The sequence below is a fragment of the Diabrotica virgifera genome, chromosome 7 (genome assembly GCF_917563875.1).
Source record: "Diabrotica virgifera virgifera chromosome 7, PGI_DIABVI_V3a".
NCBI lineage: Eukaryota > Metazoa > Arthropoda > Insecta > Coleoptera > Chrysomelidae > Diabrotica > Diabrotica virgifera.
The window spans coordinates 93,445,522-93,467,554 of record NC_065449.1 but is presented as its reverse complement, the minus strand read 5'-3'; the positions used below and the strand labels follow the sequence as shown (position 1 = coordinate 93,467,554).

The 22,033-nt window shown below is 31.8% G+C and overlaps 1 protein-coding gene across 2 annotated transcripts in view; it reads left to right on the top strand.

The window, feature by feature from the left end:
• LOC114340166 (transcription elongation factor SPT6) overlaps positions 1–22,033 on the top strand; it is a 168,549-nt gene that overhangs the window by 52,941 nt on the left and 93,575 nt on the right. For both annotated transcript variants that reach the window (XM_050655712.1, XM_050655711.1), the window contains 3 exons: positions 15,583–15,811; positions 17,257–17,543; positions 20,313–20,455. In XM_050655712.1, coding sequence (XP_050511669.1) covers positions 15,583–15,811; positions 17,257–17,543; positions 20,313–20,455 — 659 coding nt within the window. The remainder of the gene's footprint in view (positions 1–15,582; positions 15,812–17,256; positions 17,544–20,312; positions 20,456–22,033) is intronic.

Here is a 22,033-nt window from a genome sequence, read left to right as displayed (position 1 = left end):
ATGCTTGTAAATACATACACCCGATTTAGATAATTTAAGTGACAGAAATTTTTAGATTGTCTTGTCAAATATACCTACATGCAACAAAAAATTTAATCAAAATTTGCATAAAAAAAAATTGAAGTGTTTTAAAAGTTTCAATATGTAAAAACATTGAACCACAGAAACGGTTTTTCTCCACAAAGAAACAAAAATCGTAGCAACATATTAATAAGTGATACATACGTTTAAAAATCCAAATGTAAATGAAATATGAAATTTCAGACATTTTAAAAGGACACAAGACACAACATGCCTTATATTTCACAAAATGCCGAAGAAAATCATAATTATATAATATAACATATAATTTCCCCTAAATAACTTTTCCCCATATCCAGTATATTTACTTTTATGTAAATTATCTGTTTTTAATTTTCATGCATTTATAATTTAATTTATAAGATCTATTCTAGTGCTGCTGTGTTTGTATTGAACAACTGAAATAAATTAAAATAATATTATTACTATACAATAATTGTTTATATTTTTTATGAGATAAAAGAAATATTTTATGAGACTAGGTACAGTCTAGAAAGCAGACTAGTAGATACGAATAAATAGTGTTTTTTTAATCAATACTGTTTTTTAATATTGATTTTCTACCACACTTTTATTTCTATCACAAAAATTGTCAATTGTAAGATAAACAAGAAATATTTATCCGTTATCCTCGGTCAGCAGACTTGTTTTCTTGAAACGACACTTTGCATACAATATTGGTATTTAAATATCCCGCTCTGTCATTCTTAATCATTTGACCAATACGAACACAGATATCACGTGGGTAGTTCTAACCAATAAAATCTTGGAATTCATAGCGGTTATTAACGCTTCGTCTGCACACGTACTCACATTTTATAAATGGTAAAACAATGGAAGAATTACTTCTGAGTAAGAGACATCTATGTCAATCAGTTCATACTAATCCAGAAAAGATTTCTACTCCTTAACTTTACAGTTGAATGTATTTTATGATATTTTTAGAGCAATGGACATCCTAAGACAAGAATCTACAGGTCGAGCAAGTCTTGTAAATTTCACGATTGCGAGCCACGTTTCACGCAACCGTGTTTGCGTACTTGTGTTTCGAGTTGCGTGGTCGTGCGGAGTTATATTTACCAATTCGCGCAATCGTACTTGAGACGTTAAACTTTTGTTTTATTTTTTTTTGTTTTGTTTGTTTTTGTTGTTGCGAATATATCGCAGAAAGTTTTTAGATGAAGTAATTGTATGATAAAGATAACACAGAAAATACAAGAGGGCAGCATACTTTGCAAAACAATTGTTACAATTTGAAATCAACAATTTGTTAAGTTGTCTTGCAGGTAAAAAAAGTGACTTTTTAAAAAAATTATATCTTGGAAACTAAAAATTATTTTTATTTATAATTGAAACATGTAAAAGTATAGTACTCTCAAAAAAATTTCAGCCAAAAATATTCATTTTTGTAGAGTTGACTGCAATTTTTCCACAACAGCCCTTTTTTGCAGTGAGCAGCATAACAAGTCCAGTCTCATCTGAAATCAAAGTTTCTTGTAGTTTATACCTCTGGCTAGTGAATGAACAAAGGATTTTTTATTAGATGAGGTCATTTTTGTTTTATAAAAAAAACTACTTTGAAAATGAGAAAAATTGGGGTCAAAAATGTGTTTAAACTTATGTAAAATCTTCAAATTTCATTTTTTTTAATTCCTTCGTTCATATTCTAGCCAGAGGTATAAACTACAAGAAACTTTTTGATTTCAGATGAGACTAGTTATTCTGCCAACACAAAAAAACTTAAACTCTACAAAAATGAATATTTTTGGCTGAAACTTTTTTTGAGACTACCTTAAGTACTATACTTTTACATGTTCCAATTATAAATAAAAATAAATTTTAGTTTTCGAGATATAATTTTTTTAAAAAGTCACTTTTTTTACCCACAAGACCTATGTAACCCCTTAAAAAAATGTTTGGAAGAATATGTTTGATGGCCAAGATGCATACATATATTTAGAAGGAAAGTTCCTGATTTCTGTAGTATAATACATAATACCGAAGAGGAAGTAGCCCTAAGCGCCGGACTCCACTTGCGATTTGTAGTTGTGAAGATTGAACACATTCTTTCAAATAGAAGTCAATCCATGATTATTTAGTCACAAATGGATTGACTTGATTTGAAACAATGTGTTCAATCTTCCTGATTACAAATCGCAAGTGGAGTGCGGCGGTAATAACACCAAACTATTCCATATAGGTCCATAGAAGGTACACAGACATTGAAAAATTCCTGGAATATCCCCGAAAACATGTTCCCTGAACATCCCAGGAAAATCCTGTGTCAGCATTTTAAACATTACCTGAATGTCTTATTGGAACATTCTATGAATGTCCACGAATGTTCTCTGGACATTCAAAATATATTTTGTAGACATTCCCTGGATATACCAGAAATACAGTGATGAGCGCTCTAATAACCGGCAAAATAGCACAAAAGATGTATTAAGTAGTGAGATAAAAAGACATGAAACTAGTTGAGCTGGGAAATTTAGCGATATTAACTTATACATTTAGATTGTATTGATTGTGTACCACCTTCAGACGTATCAGACGAGTTTGGAAACTACCACTGTCACAGTGACAGTTTTAGTTGACATACTCCTCCGATATGTGTAAAGGTGGGATCAATATAACGTAAATTTAAAGGTTAATTTCGCTAAATTTCCCAGCTCGACTAGTTTCATTTCTTTTTATCTCACAACTAAATATGTTGCCCATATTTTGCCGGTTATTAGGGCACTTATCACTGTACATCCTTGCTGATGTGACAATACCTCCTATCTGTTTTTTCATGAGTTTTGTATGAGAGATGGAAAAACATGTTTTAAGGTCACCTCCTGTGTTCATATGTAAGTTTTGACTTGTTTTGTAGTTCATAGATAGTTTAATTTACTACAAAACAAGTCAAAAAATATCATATGAAAACAGGAGGTGACCCTAAGACAAGTTTTTAGTCTCTCTTACAAAACTCATGAAAAAACAGATAGGATATATTATTACATCACTGACGATATGTGGCCATACCAAATAATACATCCTTGATAAATATAAACATTTTTATTGAACAAAATCTTTTCATACATTTTTTTAATGCAATTTACTGATATTCCTAAATATTTCAAAAAAATGTGTCACATTTGCTTTGTAAACCTTTCTTTTGCCTTTCGTAGCCACATATTCCGTTTCCTTCCTGGTTTTTTGTAGACCACTTCTCTCAGCTGATTCTAAAAAAAATTAAATAAATGGTAATTCTTCTATCCTTTACAATTAACAATCAGAAGAAATATTATTTACAGATAATGATATGCATAATAATAATAGGTTTGTTCTAGCATCAGTTTGAAACCATCAGCGAATAGTGGACCAGCGCGAGTAGAGGGGATCGCACTGGTGACTGTATTATGTTCTTTTACTGACCAACTGTTTGCTGATGGTTTTTGACTAGTTTGACTGTTTGCTAGAACAAACCTAATAATATAAATATTTTGTATTTTGACAATGACATCTGATGTGGAAGTCAAAACATTAATAAAATTATTTTTTCAAGTTAACTTTCACATGTGCGTCTTAAAATTGTACTTTTAATACTTATATCATAAATAACTATTAAAACTATCTTAAGAGGAAACAGTATCGATCAACAGGTAGCGAAAATGTGTTCCAAGATTGCGGCTGTAATTTTGAATATTTTTCAAGATATTTGGCACACATATTCGTAATATAATAAAGAATGGTGGTACAGAGCCCAATTTGAAAAATATATTATTATGTGGAAATTACTCTGTAATTAAATACAATATAAAAAAAAACGAGCTTGTACCGCCATTAAGAAGAACAAAAAAATACACTTTCTTCAAATACAACTTTTTTGTCCGATTTTGTGTTATTTTGGAACTACTAAAATTTTTTAGAGAGAGAGAGACATACTTTATTGATACAATGTACCAAAAGGCCATCAACCGAAGTCTTTCAGCCAATTTACACAATTAATATACATTATTACAATATATGTTTTTTGTTAATATTAATACAATACAATAATTAAAAAAAAAAAACATTTGTATGTGGCGGTAATCACAATATCACTGACAATTAGTTACAATACAGATGATGACTTGAATAAAGTTGTTTATTGTCTTGATGTGTAGCAGATTTCTTCAAAAAGAGTTCTTCCTGGACATCTACGGGCACTGTCCTCTGGTATCTTCACAATGTGGGGCTCAATCAAATTTTTGTTACTGTCATTAATAAAGAGATAATTAAACAGCTTATTGAGTCTCTCATTAATAGGTTCAATTCCAGTTTCCTCGTACAGCATTCTGTTGGATGGATTGTGAAGTGGATTATCAGGATGACGCATTCTAGTAATTTGTCGAAGGCTAGTTGTTTCAGCCATTTTATATTATTTTTGGCAGGGCCTTTAGAATTATAGAAAATTGCAGAACCATACTCCAGCATGGGCCTGCAAATCATTTTATAAATATTGGCTGCTGTTTCAATCGTAATTCCCTCATTCTTGTATGTTAAACTTCTGAAGTGTTTTGCTCTAGTTATAATTTTCCTTTTTATAACTGCTGTGTGGTGGTTGAACGTCAATTTGTTATCTATTTCTATTCCCAAATACTTAACAGTTTGGGAGGGTTTAATAATATTGTCGCATATGTTTATAGTTGGTGAGTGATCTTGGATTCTATGGTTAAATATTATTAGTTTTGTTTTAGAAGGATTTATTGTTAATCTCCATTTATTCATCCAAGATATTGTGTCATCCACCTGCCTCTGCAATAAGTCCATTGTCTTTATTAAATTTTTTCCATATGATATCACTGCAGTGTCATCAGCAAATTGTAGCAAATTAGTGTTGGTTAGTCTATTGTCGCATATGTCACTGCAATAGAGATTATACAATAGAGGGGAGTAAAATTTTTTATTTCATTAGTAGTTCCAAAATTACACAAAATCTAGGCATCGGATAAAAAAGTTTATTTGAAGAAAGTGTATTTTTTTGTTCTTCTTAATGGCGGTACACGCTCGTTTTTTAAATATTGTATAATTACAGAGTAATTTCCACATATTAATATATTTTTCAAATTGGGCTCTGTACCGCCATTCTTTATTATTTTACGAATACGTGTGCCAAATGCCTCAAAAAAATATTCAAAATTACAGTGACAATCTTGGAACACGTTTTGGCTACCTGTTTATCGCTACTGTATTACCTTAAAACATTGTAATTTGCTAAACCAGTATATTTTACTCTACTACTACTCTACTAGCTACCTCATTTTCCACTGTTTCTAAAGACTTGTTTACATGGGTAGAGTTTTGAGGAGAGTAGAGTAGTGGTAGTACTCTACCAAAAATGGCTTGATACCATTCACATGAGGAGAGTACAAGTATAGTACTGATGCTAGTATAGTGAAACCGATTTTTGTATTTTTAAACACTCTTGATTATAAGTGCACCTTAAATTCTTAATTTTTTGCTTAAGCTCGTTTACTCCAAAGCCCCCTTTGCCATTCTTTCGACGATTTCATCCTCCGCAGCTTGCTGCAAACTTTTATTTCTGTAGTATACACTACCTAAATTCCATAAACACTGGTATTCGCCGTATTATATTCTTTTTCTCATGATCATCTTTCAGTGCGTCACAGTTTTTCGATTTCTCTCTAACGCATTAAATTGTATGTGACAGAAAAAAAGGCACGTCTGGGAATACTTCGGTAATTATTCTAGTTCGGTGATTATTCTAGTTGTCGATAGATGGCGCCATAATCAAAAAATAATTATTTATTAAATAAAATAATAATATTATCAATATAATCTGTACAATTTATAAGACTATACAAATGAAAGAAAATACCATTTTATAAATGCAATAGACACAATTGATTTGGTTTTATTCCAAATTGAAAATAAAATTTGACAACTGTCAGATTTAACTAAAATGTCACGTTAGAATAAATGTCATAAATGTGTATTATCACGGACTTACCTTTTTTTCTATAATTTGTGACGCACTGAAAAATGTTCATGAAAAGGAGAATAGCTCTACAAGTTTTAAAGTTTCATCTTCGGTGAACTTCATTTTCACTATTTACACAAAACACAATTCCATCCAGAATGACAGCGCCCCCATGTACTCTCCTACCTACTCTATTCTGCCATAATTGAGCGTGTTCCATGGGTAGAGTGTGCAGCCGAGTAGACATTTTGGCAGTAGTGGTGGTCATAGAGTAGTTACTTTGCAATAGGTTGCTAGTCACTCTACTTTAACTCCAACTATACACTCTACCAGCTATTCTACTGTGCTGAGCATTTTTACAGGTAGAGTTACTCTACTCTATCAAGTACTTGCATCATTACTCTACCTGTGTAAACAAGTCTTAAATCTACTGAATGAAAATCTACTTAATCTTAATCTACTCTTAATGAAAAATGTCTAAAATCATTTACCCACCTAGTATTATTGTAGAATTTAAGACAGTCCAGTGCCTTATAAATAATTTCAATATGAATATTTTTTCCTTTAATTCTCCTTTGATACCACTCCATTTTAGATTTTGGGGAACTTATTTCATTGTGTTTATAGCCCATATTTATTGAAGGAACCCAATCTGGAGATTGTTATTATCGATTAAGTCGGCTGGTTTTCCTATAAGATTAAAATGTTAACATCTTCAAAAATCGTTACTGTTGTAATTGTAACTTACCAGATATAAAATGATTACAGCAGACAGGACAGGAAAATTTTCATTTCGCTAGTAAAACCTGTACATTGTATTGCATTTAATAACCATTGTTGTCTCTCAGATACCTTATTTAGTTCAGTTTAAAAGTGAACTTTATCTTGACTTTATCACAATTACTTTGCATTTCACACTTCAAAACACAACACCAATGAAGCATATTATCTTTCTAAATTAATACTTCCAGAGAAAATGTTAAATTAATCTTTGTACAACACAAAATTACAAAGAAATACAACTAAAATTATCTAAAACTCATTAAGAACAGATAGAATAAGATTTATCTTTTACACCAAGTAGCCATATTGACATATTGATTTAATTTTGACAGCATGTTGGAACGGATTTAAATTTGGTAAATATAACTCCGCACGACCACGCAACTCGAAACACAAGTACGCAAACACGGTTGCGTGAAGCGTGGCTCGCAATCGTGAAATTTACGAGACTTGCTCGACCTGTAGATTCTTGTCATCCTAAGTCTTGACGTCACAAAATTGGGAGGAGGTTATATTTGGCTCCAAACAATTTTGTTTATAATGTTAAACACTCATAAGGAATTTTTAATTTATTGTTTACGTGGTTTGTGTGACAAAATAAGACTTTTCATTTAGGTATTTAGTTAAAGAAACGTGCCAATTAAGAGATTTTTATTCGTTTTGGCCCAGGTGAGTTAATTTAATGCAATGATTAGAACGTAAACAGTGTTGAGGTTATGTTTATTTTCAATCACTAAGGAATAAAAACCACTTTTAACTATTTATAATGGGAAATAAGCCATAATATTATTAAAAAATGATTTTTATTAACGTTTCGACGCCCAAATCGGGTGCCGTTGTCAAAATACAAAATACTGTATTTTGTATTTTGACAACGGCACCCGATTTGGGCGTCGAAACGTTAATAAAAATCATTTTTTAATAATATTATGGCTTATTTCCCATTATAAATAGTTAAAATTGTAAAAATGCCACAAGAAAATAGCTTCAGAATAACAATAAAAACCACCTGAGCAAAAATGAATAAAAATCTCTTAATTAGCACGTTTCTTTAACGAAATACGTAAATGAAGTCTTATTTTGACACACAAAGCACATAAATAAAAAATTCCTTATGACCATTTATATTTACAATCAAAATTTTTTGGAGCCAATATAAGCTCCTCCCAATTTTGTGACATTTGTGACGTCAGACTTAGGCTGTCCATTACGAACTTGCCCCGTTTACGATCTCACCCCACTTCACCTTATAAAACATTTTTGTAGCTTATGAAATATCAGAGAGATTAGTTTCTTTATAAATCTTCTAGTTATATGTAATACAAAAAGAGATATGGTAGGTGCAAAGAGATTTTTTTGTGCGTGCTCAAATCGGTGTATTCAACTTAAATAGCAGAGAAATAGTCGATTTTAGTGGGATAATGCTACGAATATCTTTTGTAGTGATTGAAAAGACCTTTAAAATGAGCACTGTTAAATGTCAATTACATTCGAACTAAGCGAGATATGGTGGAAAAAAATTAATGACTAATGTACTTTAAGAACAAATAATAAGTATATTAACCCCTCATCCACCAGAATTTAAATGCACCGTTTTTTATTGAAGTTATACTTCTTTACGGGCGTAATGACGGTGAAATTTTATATGGGAAAACCTAGCGACCGGGCGCATGCGCATTATAACTTTGTTCTGATTGGATGTTCAAATGACATGACAAAAATTATCCAATATGGCAGCTGTGGCACAGCTGTGGGACTGTGTTTGGTTATAATGTATGCTTGTTGCGTTTTAAAATTTGTAGGAAGAGAAACAACAAACAAAAAGTTAGTTAATGGTTATACTGCCTTTTTAAATAGTTTTCATATTATATTTTTGGACTTATTTACATAGAAGAGATGATTGTTGCATGCCAATGTGAAAGCTCATCAAACTGTGCATAGTATGAGTGCCGCAGATCTCGCTTATTCAAAGCTAAAGAATCTTTCACTGGTAAGTGTTTTATAAATAGTTGATCAAATTTTGTTATGATATTTGAACATAGCCACTTTGCACGACGCAAGTGATTGCGAAATTTATTAGTCGTTATACGGGCTCCGATACCTACCTTGAACCTACCAAAATACATATAAGTAGTATGTAATACTTTTTTTTACATAATTTGATTACCATCAAAATTTCTATCAATATTCACATAATATATTGTCTTCTTACCCTATGTTTTGTTGTATTTTTTCAATTCTAAATCATTTCAATTCAAAATCAAAATAATTTGATTTACATAAGTTAAAAATGTCAAAAGGTTAATCTGTTTAGTTAGACGATCTTCGCACATAATGACAAGCTGTCTCTGTGGCGCAGTTTTAATGCGAGTGAATCCCAATACAACGCAAATACCAGCCGCGTGGTAAGTTGGTTCGAATCCCAATAGAAACTTTCATTTTTTTATTTTTTTTATACATTTTATGATTGTAAGTATATTTATTATATAATTTTATTTTCATAAAATACGTATTTAGTTAAAAAATTTTCCGACAATTAATGTTCAGAAATCATTTGTGGCATTTTTAATGTGTTTGTGTGTGTTTTATTTTTTTATTATTTTAATTTTTGGCACTGTTTTAATAAAAATGTTTGAGAAGTATTAAGTATAAATTAATTTAATATTTAAATAAAATATAAATAAAAAGTATATTAATTTCGTTTATAATCATATAATCATATAATAGAAGTATAACTTCTTACGTGCGTACAAAGTACACACACATTCTTTTTTTTATATAGTGTTATTTCTATGTTCACAAAGCTGGACTGGTTTAAAATAAATGGTTTTTGAAAAAAATAAGATCAAATTATAGAGTGCATTTTTAAATTTTCTTAAAAATCTTCATTTTTCTCCATGTAACTCGAAAATGATGATGAGATACAGTAATGAAAGAAAATACAAAATTATTGTCTGAAAAAACCCCACATTTTTGCACTCTATCTTTTTTTCGTATCTCTTATCATTTTCGAGTTACATTTACAGTTACAGTTGAACCCGCTTATTAGAATACCGGTTAGAGGAATATCCCAGGTTAAGGAATAGATATTTGAGCTCCTGAGATGTTTCTAAGGCCGTCAATGATCGGTTATTAGAATATCCCAGTTATAGGAATGCGTTTAATTGGTACGAAGGCTATTCCCATAAGCGGGTTCGACTGTAGTTACAAAAAAGTAAGATTTTTACGAAAATTTTAAAATGCACTCTATTATTTGATCTTATTTTTTTCAAAAACCATTCATTTTAAACCTGTGCAACTTTTTGAACATAGAAATAACACTATACTAAAAGGTATTGTGGAAGGAAAACGATGCATTTAAATTCTGGTGGATGAGGGGTTAAACTGAGGGGTTATACTTCTCATTTTGCCTTCAAACACATTAGTCATAATTTTTTTTGTGACATATATTGCTTAGTTTGAATGTAATAGACATTTAACAGTGCTTGTTTTAAGATCTTTTCAAGCACTATAAAAGGTATTCGCAGCATTATACCCCTAAAATCAACCATTCTGTTATTTTAAGTTGAATACACCGATTTGAGCACGGACAAAAAAAATCGCATTTCACCTACCATATCTCTTTTTGTATTATAACTAGAAGATTTATGAAGATACAAATCTCTCTATTTCAAAAGCTACAAAAATGTTTTATATACTTTTTTTCGTTAGATGTATAATTTTTAGTGTATTCTCAAAAAACCGGCCGAAAATTTATCATTTTTCAATGAAAATGGCAAATTTTCAACCACGAATAACTCAAAAAGTATTAAGTTTAAAAAATTATAGAACAGTTTTTGCTTAGAATTAGCAACTCTAGCCACTTCCGTGATTATTTTGACCAAAAATCTTCCCACCCCCGAGAAAGGGTGGGAACAAGCCCCAAGATAAAAGCGCCATAGGATATAGGTTTCTTGAGTTATTCCCTAATTACATTGAAAATATCAAGTAAATTGATGCAGTAGGATGGAATTGGGAGCCAAATACCCTCATTACCCTCACTGACTGCACTATAAAGTGTCCGGTTTATAGCGTCTTGCGCCTTCCGGTTCTGTCTTTGTTTATCTCTAAATCTTGCTTGATCACAATGAAAGCCTAATAGTTTTGATATCAATCTGTTTAGTAGGAATAAAACTCATCTTTCTAGTGGGAATCAAACTCACATCATTCAGCAACACAGGTGGATGTAATCACCAGTGAATAACTTTTCTGAAACCGACATAAGATAGGTGCAATTATGGCTATACTTTATTTCACGCTAAGAATGGAACGTTTGGCTTATGCAGATCAGTGTTGCCAAAAATATCAGGCATGTGTTGCTACTAGAATGTCGATATATTGTCCTTTTCATGAGCATTTTTCAGTGCGTAACAAATGATAGGAAAAAGGGTAAGTCCGTGATAATACACATTTATGACATTTATTCGAACATGACATTTTAGTTAAATCTGACAGTTGTCACATTTTATTTTCAATTTGGAATAAAAACAAATCAAATGTGTTTCTTGCATTTATAAAATGGTATTTTCTTTGATTTGTATATAAATTATACAGATTATATTTGTAATATTATTATCTAATTAAAAAAAAATATTTTTTTATTATGGCGCCATCTATCGACAACTAGAATAAATGTTGTAAATGTCTGTAATCACGGACGTGCCTTTTTTTCTGTCACATACAATTTAATGCGTTAGAAAGAAATCGAAAAACTGTGACGCACTGAAAGATGATCATGAGAAAAAGAATACCATTCATTATTGATGCGATAGAAGCGGCATTGAAGCTAGGACAAATAATCCCCGGACAAAAAATTCCCACAAAAATTCCCGGGCAAATAATCCTCACAAATTTTTTTGGACAAAATATTCCCTCAAAGTATCCCGGACAAAAGATCCCCAAGAAATATTTGCTGCCGAATAGTTCTCTAAAAGTTTTCCCGAAATTTTACCAAATTTTAAATTCCAATTCTATGCTGAACTTCAAAATTTAATGGCAGAAGAGTGTGAGTTTTTTCAAAAATCGTGGAAGATATGGGGAATGAGCTAAGGACCCGTTCTCATGACAGTCACATATCGCACGCTTTGATAACGCGCGATTACAACTACATACATACATTTTACTTGAGACCGTTTACATGCCAACGCGCGTTTTAATGACCTAAAACGCGCGTTAGCATGTGAACGGTCTTCAGTAAAATGTATGTAGTTGTAATCGTGCGTTATCAAAATGCGCGTTAGGGTCGATTCTCACTATACCTCCCGTTTACTTTCCATAACCATTCCATACACCTCCCATTAAAATTCTATTCTCACTATACGTTCCGTTTACTTCCCATACCCGTTCCATACACCTTCCATTAATTTAACCACCATTCTCACTAGACGTCGCGTTTACTTTCCCCATTTAATACTCCACACATTTTTTACCGGTTTGGTAACCTTTTACCCTAAATTTTTGATTCGAATACACGTGTTTTTTCCGGCTTGATGAAATATGTGGTCTGAAGAAAATTTAATAATAGAAATGTAAAATATACATGCGGACCAATGTAAAAAAAGGTTATTTCACATTTGTTTTCTTACCGGCGCGCCGCGGCGTGAGAAATACAAAATAAGATTTACTATTTTATTTGGGCATAAGCCACAATCCGAGTTTGAAATCAAGTTTATTTGACGTTTCGACTTTCACTTCGGAAATCGTTTTCAATATAAAAAACATTCATAAATTAAAAATTTAACTTTGTTTCTGGTGAAGCAACGCAGTTGGAACGAGCAGATAATATATTATAATTGTGTCACCGGAAAGCGAAAAAGGTAACGCACAACTTGGAAGAACCTATGGATTTCTATCTTCGTTTCTGGTGAAGCAACGCAGTTGCAACAAGCAGATATATTATAATTGTGTCACCGGGAAGCAAAAAAGGTAGAAGCAACGGAAGGTAGAAGCAAAGGTAGAAAGGTGCTTGTGGTGAAGCAACGGAGTTTGAACAAGCAGATATATTATAATTGTGTCACCGGAAAGAGAAAAAGGTAACGCACAACTTGGAAGAGCCTATAGTTTTCTAACTTCGCTTGTGGTGAAGCAACGGAGTTTGAACAAGCAGATATATTATAATTGTGTCACCGGAAAGAGAAAAAGGTAACGCACAACTTGGAAGAGCCTATAGTTTTCTAACTCCACTTGTGGTGAAGCAACGGAGTTGGAACAAGCAAATATATTATAATTGGGTCACCGGAAAGCGAAAAAGGTAACGCACAACTTGGAAAAAGCTATAGTTTTCTAACTTCGCTTCTGCTGAAGCAACGCAGTTGCAACAAGCAGATATATTATAATTGTGTCACCGGGAAGCAAAAAAGGTAACGCACAAATTGGAAGAACCTATAGTTTTCTAACTTCGTTTCTGGTGAAGCAATGGAGTTGGAACAAGCAGACATATTATAATTGTGTCACCGGAAAGCGAAGAAGGTAGTCCCTGAAATGTTCAGGACTATATATATCCCAGGATGTATAAACGAATGGACACTAAATAGAACAAAAAAGAATGGAACAACCACATAGCAGAATAGAGAGACACGTGTGGTCAAAATAGCAAGAAATAAATCACCAATCGATAGAAGTATCGGCCGAACAAGCAAAAAATGGAGTGACATATTCCGTAGAGGTTATCAATCCGCCGATGAACCAGCGGAATTGCTTCTTAAGAAGATGTTGGATGAAGAAAATATTTTAATTCCTTGGCAACAGCCGCCCAAAATATTGCCGTCTTTAAATGTATTATCACTGTATTTTTTATTTTCAAAATTAAAAAGTCATGTCAGACAAGTTCTATAAATTTTTTATTGTCCAAATTTTTCTGACCATGTATTCCTCCTATCCATAACCGCTATGTATTCCCCCAATCCATGCTCTACCCGACAAGTCACACCTTGTCGTAGAAAAAAATACGTGACTGAACCGCGAGGTAATAGCAATATTCACATTATCCATAGGGTATCCGAAACGTCGCCGAAAAATACGTGGCCGATATTGAACGCAAAGCTTCGGGATTGGTAGGTAAACGTAACGGAAAGTGGGCATATACTATATGATTTGTATTTAATAATATTTTATGGAAACGGAATGCCATGCGTATGGAAAGTAAACGGGAGGTATAGTGAGAATCGACCCTTAAGCGCCTGTCATGAGAAAGGGGTCTTAGCTCATTCCCCATATCTTTCACGATTTTTGAAAAAACTCACATTCTTTTGTCATGTAAAATTTGAAATTTTCAGCATGGACTTGGAATTCGAAATTTGGTAAAATTTCGGGAAAACTTTTAGAGATTTATTCGGCAGCAAATATTTCTTGGGGATTTTTTGTCCGGGACTTTTTGTGGGGATTTTATGTCAAAAAAATTTGTGGGGATTATTTGTCCGGGATTTTTTGTGGGGATTTTTTATGGAGATTTTTGGTCCAGGGATAATTTGTGAGGATTTTTTGTACGGGATTATTTGTCCGGACCCCGCGGCATTGGCGCGCTTCTATAGTCCATAAGAAATATGTAACCCTATATACGCAACGTTCCATTCTTAACGTGGAAAGCTCTATAAATATTTTCTGCTGCATACTTTTTGTCTTTAGTTTAAGTTATAAATATATCTGCTACAATTGCAAACTTTAAAACTCCACCCAATGGCACTACAGCCCAAACCAAGCCTTGGCCTCCTGCAGCAAGCTACTCCAATCATTTCGATTTACTGCTGTTTTCCATAAACGCGTTTTTAGGAGGTTTTTGGCATCCTCATCTACTTCGTCTTCCCATCTCTTTTTCGGTGTTCCGACAGGTCTTTTTCCTTGCATTCTTACATTTAGCAATTTTCTGGGGATTATATTCTCATGCACGCGGACCACGTGCCCTGTCCACCGTAATCTCTGCAGTTAGTGTCATTAACTATTTTTAATGGGAAATAAGCCACTATTTTACTAAAAAAATAATTTTATTAACGTTTCATTAATTTTATTATTAATAATATTAATTATTTAAAAAAAGAATGTGTGTGTACTTTTTACGAACGTAAGAAGTTACACTTCTATTATATAATTTCAACGAAATAAATATACTTAACAGTTTATTTGTATTTTATTTAAATATTAAACTAACTATCTTTCCTACCACTTTCAAAAAAATTTTATTAAAACAATACCAAAAATTAAAAAAAGAAGAATATGAATCGTGCGGGATCTCGATCTCTGGTCCAATGCTCTACCAACCAAGCTATCAAGCCCCATGACTTATTTGCGCTGATACATACATAAGTTGAAAAATTAGCAACGAACTACATACTGTCTGTGTGCGCATGCGCACAGAATTATAAAATTTCACTCTCGATCATAAATGAGTATAACTTATTTCCCATTAAAAATAGTTGATTACAAAAATGCCACAAGAAAATAGCTTCAGAACAACATGCAGTTAGTATATTATGCTAGAGTTGGTTCACTATATTGTTCGTGTATTTCTTTATTACACCTAATTCGCCAGTTATTTTCACTTACTGGACCCAGTATCCTACGTAATATTTTTCTTTCATACACGTCTAATGTATTGGCAAATTTCTGTCACAAGCCATGTTTCACAACCATAACTTAATATGAGAATGATTATTGTTTTATAGACCCGGAGTTTTGTTTTCCAGTGTATGTAAATATTTAAAATGTTTTGGTTTTAGGCAAGCGTTTTGTAACAGAACTGTTTCCAATGTGGATTCTCATTTATCATCAGAGGCAAGAGAGAAATTAAAGAAGACTCATCATGCCATCGGAAAAATCAGAAAAGCATTAGATTTTATAAGAAATCAACAATTAGAAGTACCGTTTATTGCTTTTTATAGAAAGGAGTATGTTCAACCGGAACTTAATATTAACGATTTGTGGAAAGTATATAAATACGATGCAAAGGTGAGTAATAATATTTTTGTATCCATTTAGGAATAAACCACAAAGTTTTTGAAATACTCATTCTTCATTCGATTCTACTTCTAGATCGGAATCCGTTTTTTTAATCTATTATACATACTTTATTTTGGATTAATCCTATTTATGTGTATGTAATTATTGACATACATGATTCTCACGTTGACAATTTCCCCTTTCTTACTTTTAGCCTTGTATCATGTGTTTTACTATGTCCTGTTATTGATCTGTTTAGCACATGTTGCTATGACCTGATATCTTGTTGCTCTATTTGACACAATCTTTTTCCTTGCTCAAAAATTATAGCTAAATTAAGTACAGAGAACTGAGAGATAACATTTTTTGCTAAATTTTGTATAATTTTTCACCTACGCGAGTGTCCATTCCATGAAAAATGGGTCTAAATAAATCAGAAGCTCCGAAAAAAAAATTAACTTAATATGTGCTGAAATTGGGTAAAGTAATTACGTCCTTTGACAAAACCTTTTGTTTTAATTTCCCTCAATGTTCTTCTAGGTGTTACTATTAAAGAGTTTTCACTTGATGGTCTTCATAATAGCGTAAGCAATAATTGCTACTAAGTGAAGCAGATCCATTATATCGTTTGAAAGTACAGTAGAGCGTCGATAATCCGAACCCTAGTAATCCGAAAGATCGCTAATCCGAACGCAAAAAAAATTATAAAATTAAAAAATATGATCGCGGACCGAATTTTTGGATTTAATATGACAATATGGCCAAAATATGACCGGGGATTTTTGTTTTGTTTATGCAGAAATACATACAATATATTTGTTTATTATGCAGGTGTTTTATTCCTTGTAACTAAAACGTATGTACATATGTACATGTACTATGTTTATGACCATTGTATGTATTTGGAACATATGTTCGATAATCCGAACAATTTGATAATCCGAACTACCCCTGTACCAATTAGTTCGGATTATCGACGCTCTACTGTACATTTTTATTTTCCATTTCTGTCTTATATTCAATCCATCTCCTTATGCAAGCAAAATCAATACAAATTAAATCTAAATAGCGAAAAATCATCTGTAGCGTCCATATCCTGGATTTTCTGTGATCGATAGTAGTATAAAAGCTGGTCTATTTGTCCTACCCGCCCATTCCTGTATTATAAAGTTTTATAACTTCTGGGTTTGTGGTTGTGATATTTTTTTTGTAACTTTATCCCACTTTCGACTTCGTTTTTTCTGCCCTTGCTTATTAAATTGGATACCTTTACAACTGGTTTATTATCTTACCAGTGACATAATACAACTGCCCCCTCATTAACTACACACATTAGGATACACAAATAGTATAAGACGGTATAAATGAAAACACTAGGACACATATTTGTTTGCATGTCCTAAAACTGACATGATTTGTTTAGATTTAGTATCGTAATATAAATTTTATTGCAGTGGTGCCAATTGAAAACACGCAAAGAAAACCTCTTGAAGCTTTTTGAAAAAATGAGGTCATATCAAACTGACCACATAATGAAAGATCCAGATGCACCAATTCCAGACAACCTTCGTATTATGACTGAGTCCGACATTGAGCGATTGAAAAATGTTCAAACCGCCGAAGAGTTAAATGACGTTCACAATCATTTCATTTTATATTATGCTGCAGATTTGCCAGCCATGCATGCCGCGTGGAGAGTCAAAGAAAGAGAAAGGAGAAGACAGGAAAGAAAGGAGGCTAGGTAAGAAATTAGGCACATTATTAATAAAATGTTTCGTAATAAAATAGTTTAAACTATAATAATTTCTATTATTTTAATACAGAGTGAGTTTTATGTATGGAAACCCTCAATTATCTTTTGGTGGGTAGGGGTTTTCTAATGCGGCCGATATTATAGTGATAATTACATTGTTGTCAGATCTTCCGTTTTTCTGAAAATCTACACTCAGGTGTAAAAAAATCGATCCACTGAAAATTTGGTCATTTTTGATGTCTCGAATTTCCTAAACCTGTGGTCCGATTTAAGTGATTTTTTTACCATGTTATAGCCTTATTCATTAACAATATCGCTGTAATAATATTGTTGTTAGACAGATAAACTGTCATTGTATACCGGGTGTACGAACCAAACTGTGTTTTTTTTTCAAAGTTCGTACCACCCTGTGGACTATTCTAGCATTTATAAAATACTGAAATTAAGAGGAAACAGTAGCGATCAACAGGTAGCAAAAACGCGTTCCAAGATTGCGGCTGTAATTTTGAATATTTTTTCGAGATATTTGGCAAACGTATTCGTAATATAATAAAGAATGGCGGTACAGAGCCCAATTTAAAAAATACCGGGTGTCCACTTATATTTTCCCCCATTTTAACTACCTATAACTTCTAAACGGCTCAAGATAGAAACATGCGGTTTTCGCTGAAATGTTTTATTTTAGTAAAAGTTTTGTATGCATCGATTGAGTTTTTTTATATCGCTTTTAATTACGAAAATAAAAATGGCGGATTTTTGAAAAAAACTTTGTTTACTTTTTTTTAATGGAACACCCAGTATATTTTTCTGTAAATTGAAAGAACGATCATTCACCTATCCAGCGATATAAAGTTTTTTAAAATCGGTTGTCAAATCACTGAGTAATTAATTTTTAAAATGAGAGGTGCAACGTGGATATCACATACCTAAATAACATAGCTAAGCAAATTGATATTATGTTATGTGTTTCCACATTGCAGCTCTCATTTTAAAAATTAATTGCTCAGTTATTTGACAATCGATTTTAAAAAAATTTATATCGCTGGATAGGTAAATGACCATTATTTCAAGTTACAAAAAAATATACTGGGTGTTTTAATAAACAAGTCAGTAACGTTTTTTTTTTCAAAAATCCGCCATTTTTTATTTAAAAGCGATATTAAAAATGGCCATTTACCCAAAAACTTGAAAAAACGGTCATTTACCTATCTAGCGATATAAAAATTTTCAAAGTCGGTTGTCAAATGACTGAGCAATTAATTTTTAAATTGAGAGATGCAATGTGGAAATCACATAACATAATATCAATTTGCTTAGTTAGAGAGTTGCACCTCTCATTTTAAAAATTAATTACTCAGTCATTTGACAACCGATTTTGAAAAACTTTATATCGCTGGATAGGTGAATGGCCTTTCTTTCAATTTACAAAAAAAATATACTGGGTGTTCCATTAAAAAAAAAAGTCAACAACGTTTTTTTCAAAAATCCGCCATTTTTTTTTCGTATTTGAAAACGATATAAAAAATTAAATCCATTCAGACAAAACTTTTACTAAAATAAAATATTTCAGCGAAAACCGCATATTTCTATCTTGAGCCGTTTAGAAGTTATATGCAGTTAAAATGGGGGAAAATATAAGTGGACACCCGGTATATTAATACAGTGGAACCTCGATAAGTCGGATTAATCGGAACCGCGGCCGATCCGGGTTATCGAAATTCCGGGTTAGCCAGAGAATATGATAAAAATTAGTAAAATATACATAAATAATAAACAAATACACATTATAATTGCAAAAACTTGAAATACATATGCACAGTACATCTAAATTAAGTACAGTTGTATACAGTATTGTTTATTTCTTGGTAAAAACTCAGTCAAAATGAAAAAATGTTTGTTTTGTCTGATGAAAATCTGTCCGGCTTAGCCGGACTTCCGGGTTATCGGGGGCCGACTTATCGAGGTTCCACTGTATGTGGAAATTACTCTGTATTTAAATACAATATTAAAAAAACGAGCCTGTACCGCCATTAAGAAGAACAAAAAAATACACTTTCTTCAAATAAAATTTTTTATCCGATGCCTAGATTTTGTGTCATTTTGGAACTACTAAAATTTTTTATTTCATTAGTAGTTCATTCAAAAGATAAGTTTTCATTAGCATTTTTCAGTGCGTCACAGTTTTTCGATTTCTCTCTAACGCATTAAATTGTATGTGACAGAAAAAAAGGTACGTCGCTGATTACATTTCGTCGGTGACATTTATAACATTTAATCTAGTTGTCAATAGATGGCGCTAATAATATAATATTAAATAATATTATATTATTCTATACTAAAAAAATTTAATCTGTACAATTTATAAGACTATACAAATCAAAGAAAATACCATTTTATAAATGCAATAAAAGCAATTGATTTGTTTTTATGGCAAATTGCAAATAAAATGTGACAACTGTCAGATTTAAATAAAATGTTATGTTAGAATAAATGTCATAAATGTGTATTTATCACGGACTAACCTTTTTTTCTATCATTTGTGACGCACTGAAAAATGCTCATGAAAAGAACCATATCATAATACTCAATGTATAATTGAATGCTGTTTGTTAGTGTAATTCAATGCTGTTTGTTAGTATAATTCAATGCTGTTTGTTAAGTTTGGAAATTTGATAAAGTTTAACTTTTTTATAGAGTTATAGTATATGTTTAATTCTATTTTTTTTTCTGAGAAATAATAAACTGCCTGAATTTTAGACTTAAGCTCATCGCTGAAAGTGAAGAAGGTGCTGAAATTCCTGAAGAGCCTGAGGAAATTGACGATGATGAACCAGAAGCTGAAACCTTAAAATACGCCAATAGATCAGGCAGCTATGCACTATGTAATAAAGGAGGTTTGGGTAAGTTCATAATGATTTATTGTATACAGAATGTCATAAAAAGATTGGTCATAAATTATACCACGATTTTTAGGGATGAAGTTAAGTCAATTTGGATTAACTTATCTATACGCAAAAGTGCACCCAAAAAAAGTTGCAGGGTGTTAAGTTAAAAATAGAACAGAATCTTTTAATATTGCTTCAAAAAGCGTGTATTTTGGTTTTTTTATTTAAATTTAACATTTAAATTTTAAACTATTGATGATATTTCTAGAATAAAAAATCCTCCTAAAACTTTATATACTCGCATTAGAATTCGAAATATTTTTACGTAAAATACAGGGTGTTAGTAAATAAGTATGAAAAATTTTAAGGGCTAATTCTACATGAAAAATTAATACCAGTTTGTTCTATAAACATATGCCCGCAAATGCTTAGTTTCGGAGATACGGGGTGTTGAAATTTTTATTTCAAACTGCCAATTTATTTATTGCTCTAAGACCAGTTGAGCTATGAAAATGAAATTTGGTGAGTTTTAGGAGGTAGTTATTACAAATTTTTTGACATACAATTTAGAATTTTGTATTCATCATTGGCGCGCCTACAGGCAATGGTCTGAATTTTTTTAAAGAAAAAAATAGTACGCCACTGAGATATTTCGAATTAAAAATTATTTTTAAATTTCACGTCTAATTTGTGATAAAAAACCTTTCTTGCCTTTTTTTCATATAATGCACCTTTTTTATGCAGAAAAATAAAACATCTTGGCGCGTATTTTTCATTTCTTAATACATCATTAAGAACTATCCAATATAATAATACTAAACTAGAACAATAACAGAAAATATTACTAATAAGATTTCAACTAGGTGCAAAGTTGCAAGAAATGTTTAAAATGATCTCCTTTACAGATAACGGAAGAATTTTATATTCATCATTGGCGCGCGTATGGGTAATGGTCTGAATTTTTTGAAGAAATAAATAGTACGCCACTGAGATATGTCAAACTAAAAATTATTTTTGAATTCCTCGTTCAATTTACGACAAAAATCTCTTTCCTTTTTTTCATACGAGGCGCCGTTGTTTTTATACAAAAAAATAAAACATCTTAACGCTTACCAAGTATTTGAGGTAGTTTCCATATGCATAGAAACTTAGTTCAAATACTTTGTACACGTTAAGATGTTTCATTTTTTTGCATAAAAACGGCGCCGCATATGAAAAAACTGCAAGAAAGATTTTTTGTCGTCAATTAAACGAGGAATTCAAAAATTATTTTTAGTTTGACATATCTCAGTGGTGTACTATATTTTCTTAAAAAAATTCAGACCATTACCCGTACGCGCGCCAATGATGAATATAAAATTCTTCTGTTACCTGTAACGGAGATAATTTCAAACATTTCTTGCAGCTTTGCACCTAGTTGAAATGGTATTAGTGCATCATATGAAAGTGCATCAAAAACGGTGCATCATATGAAAAAAGGCAAGAAAGGTTTTTTATCATAAATTAGACGTGGAATTTAAAAATAATTTCTAATTCGAAATATCTCAGTGGCGTACTATTTTTTTCTTTAAAATAATTCAGACCATTGCCCGT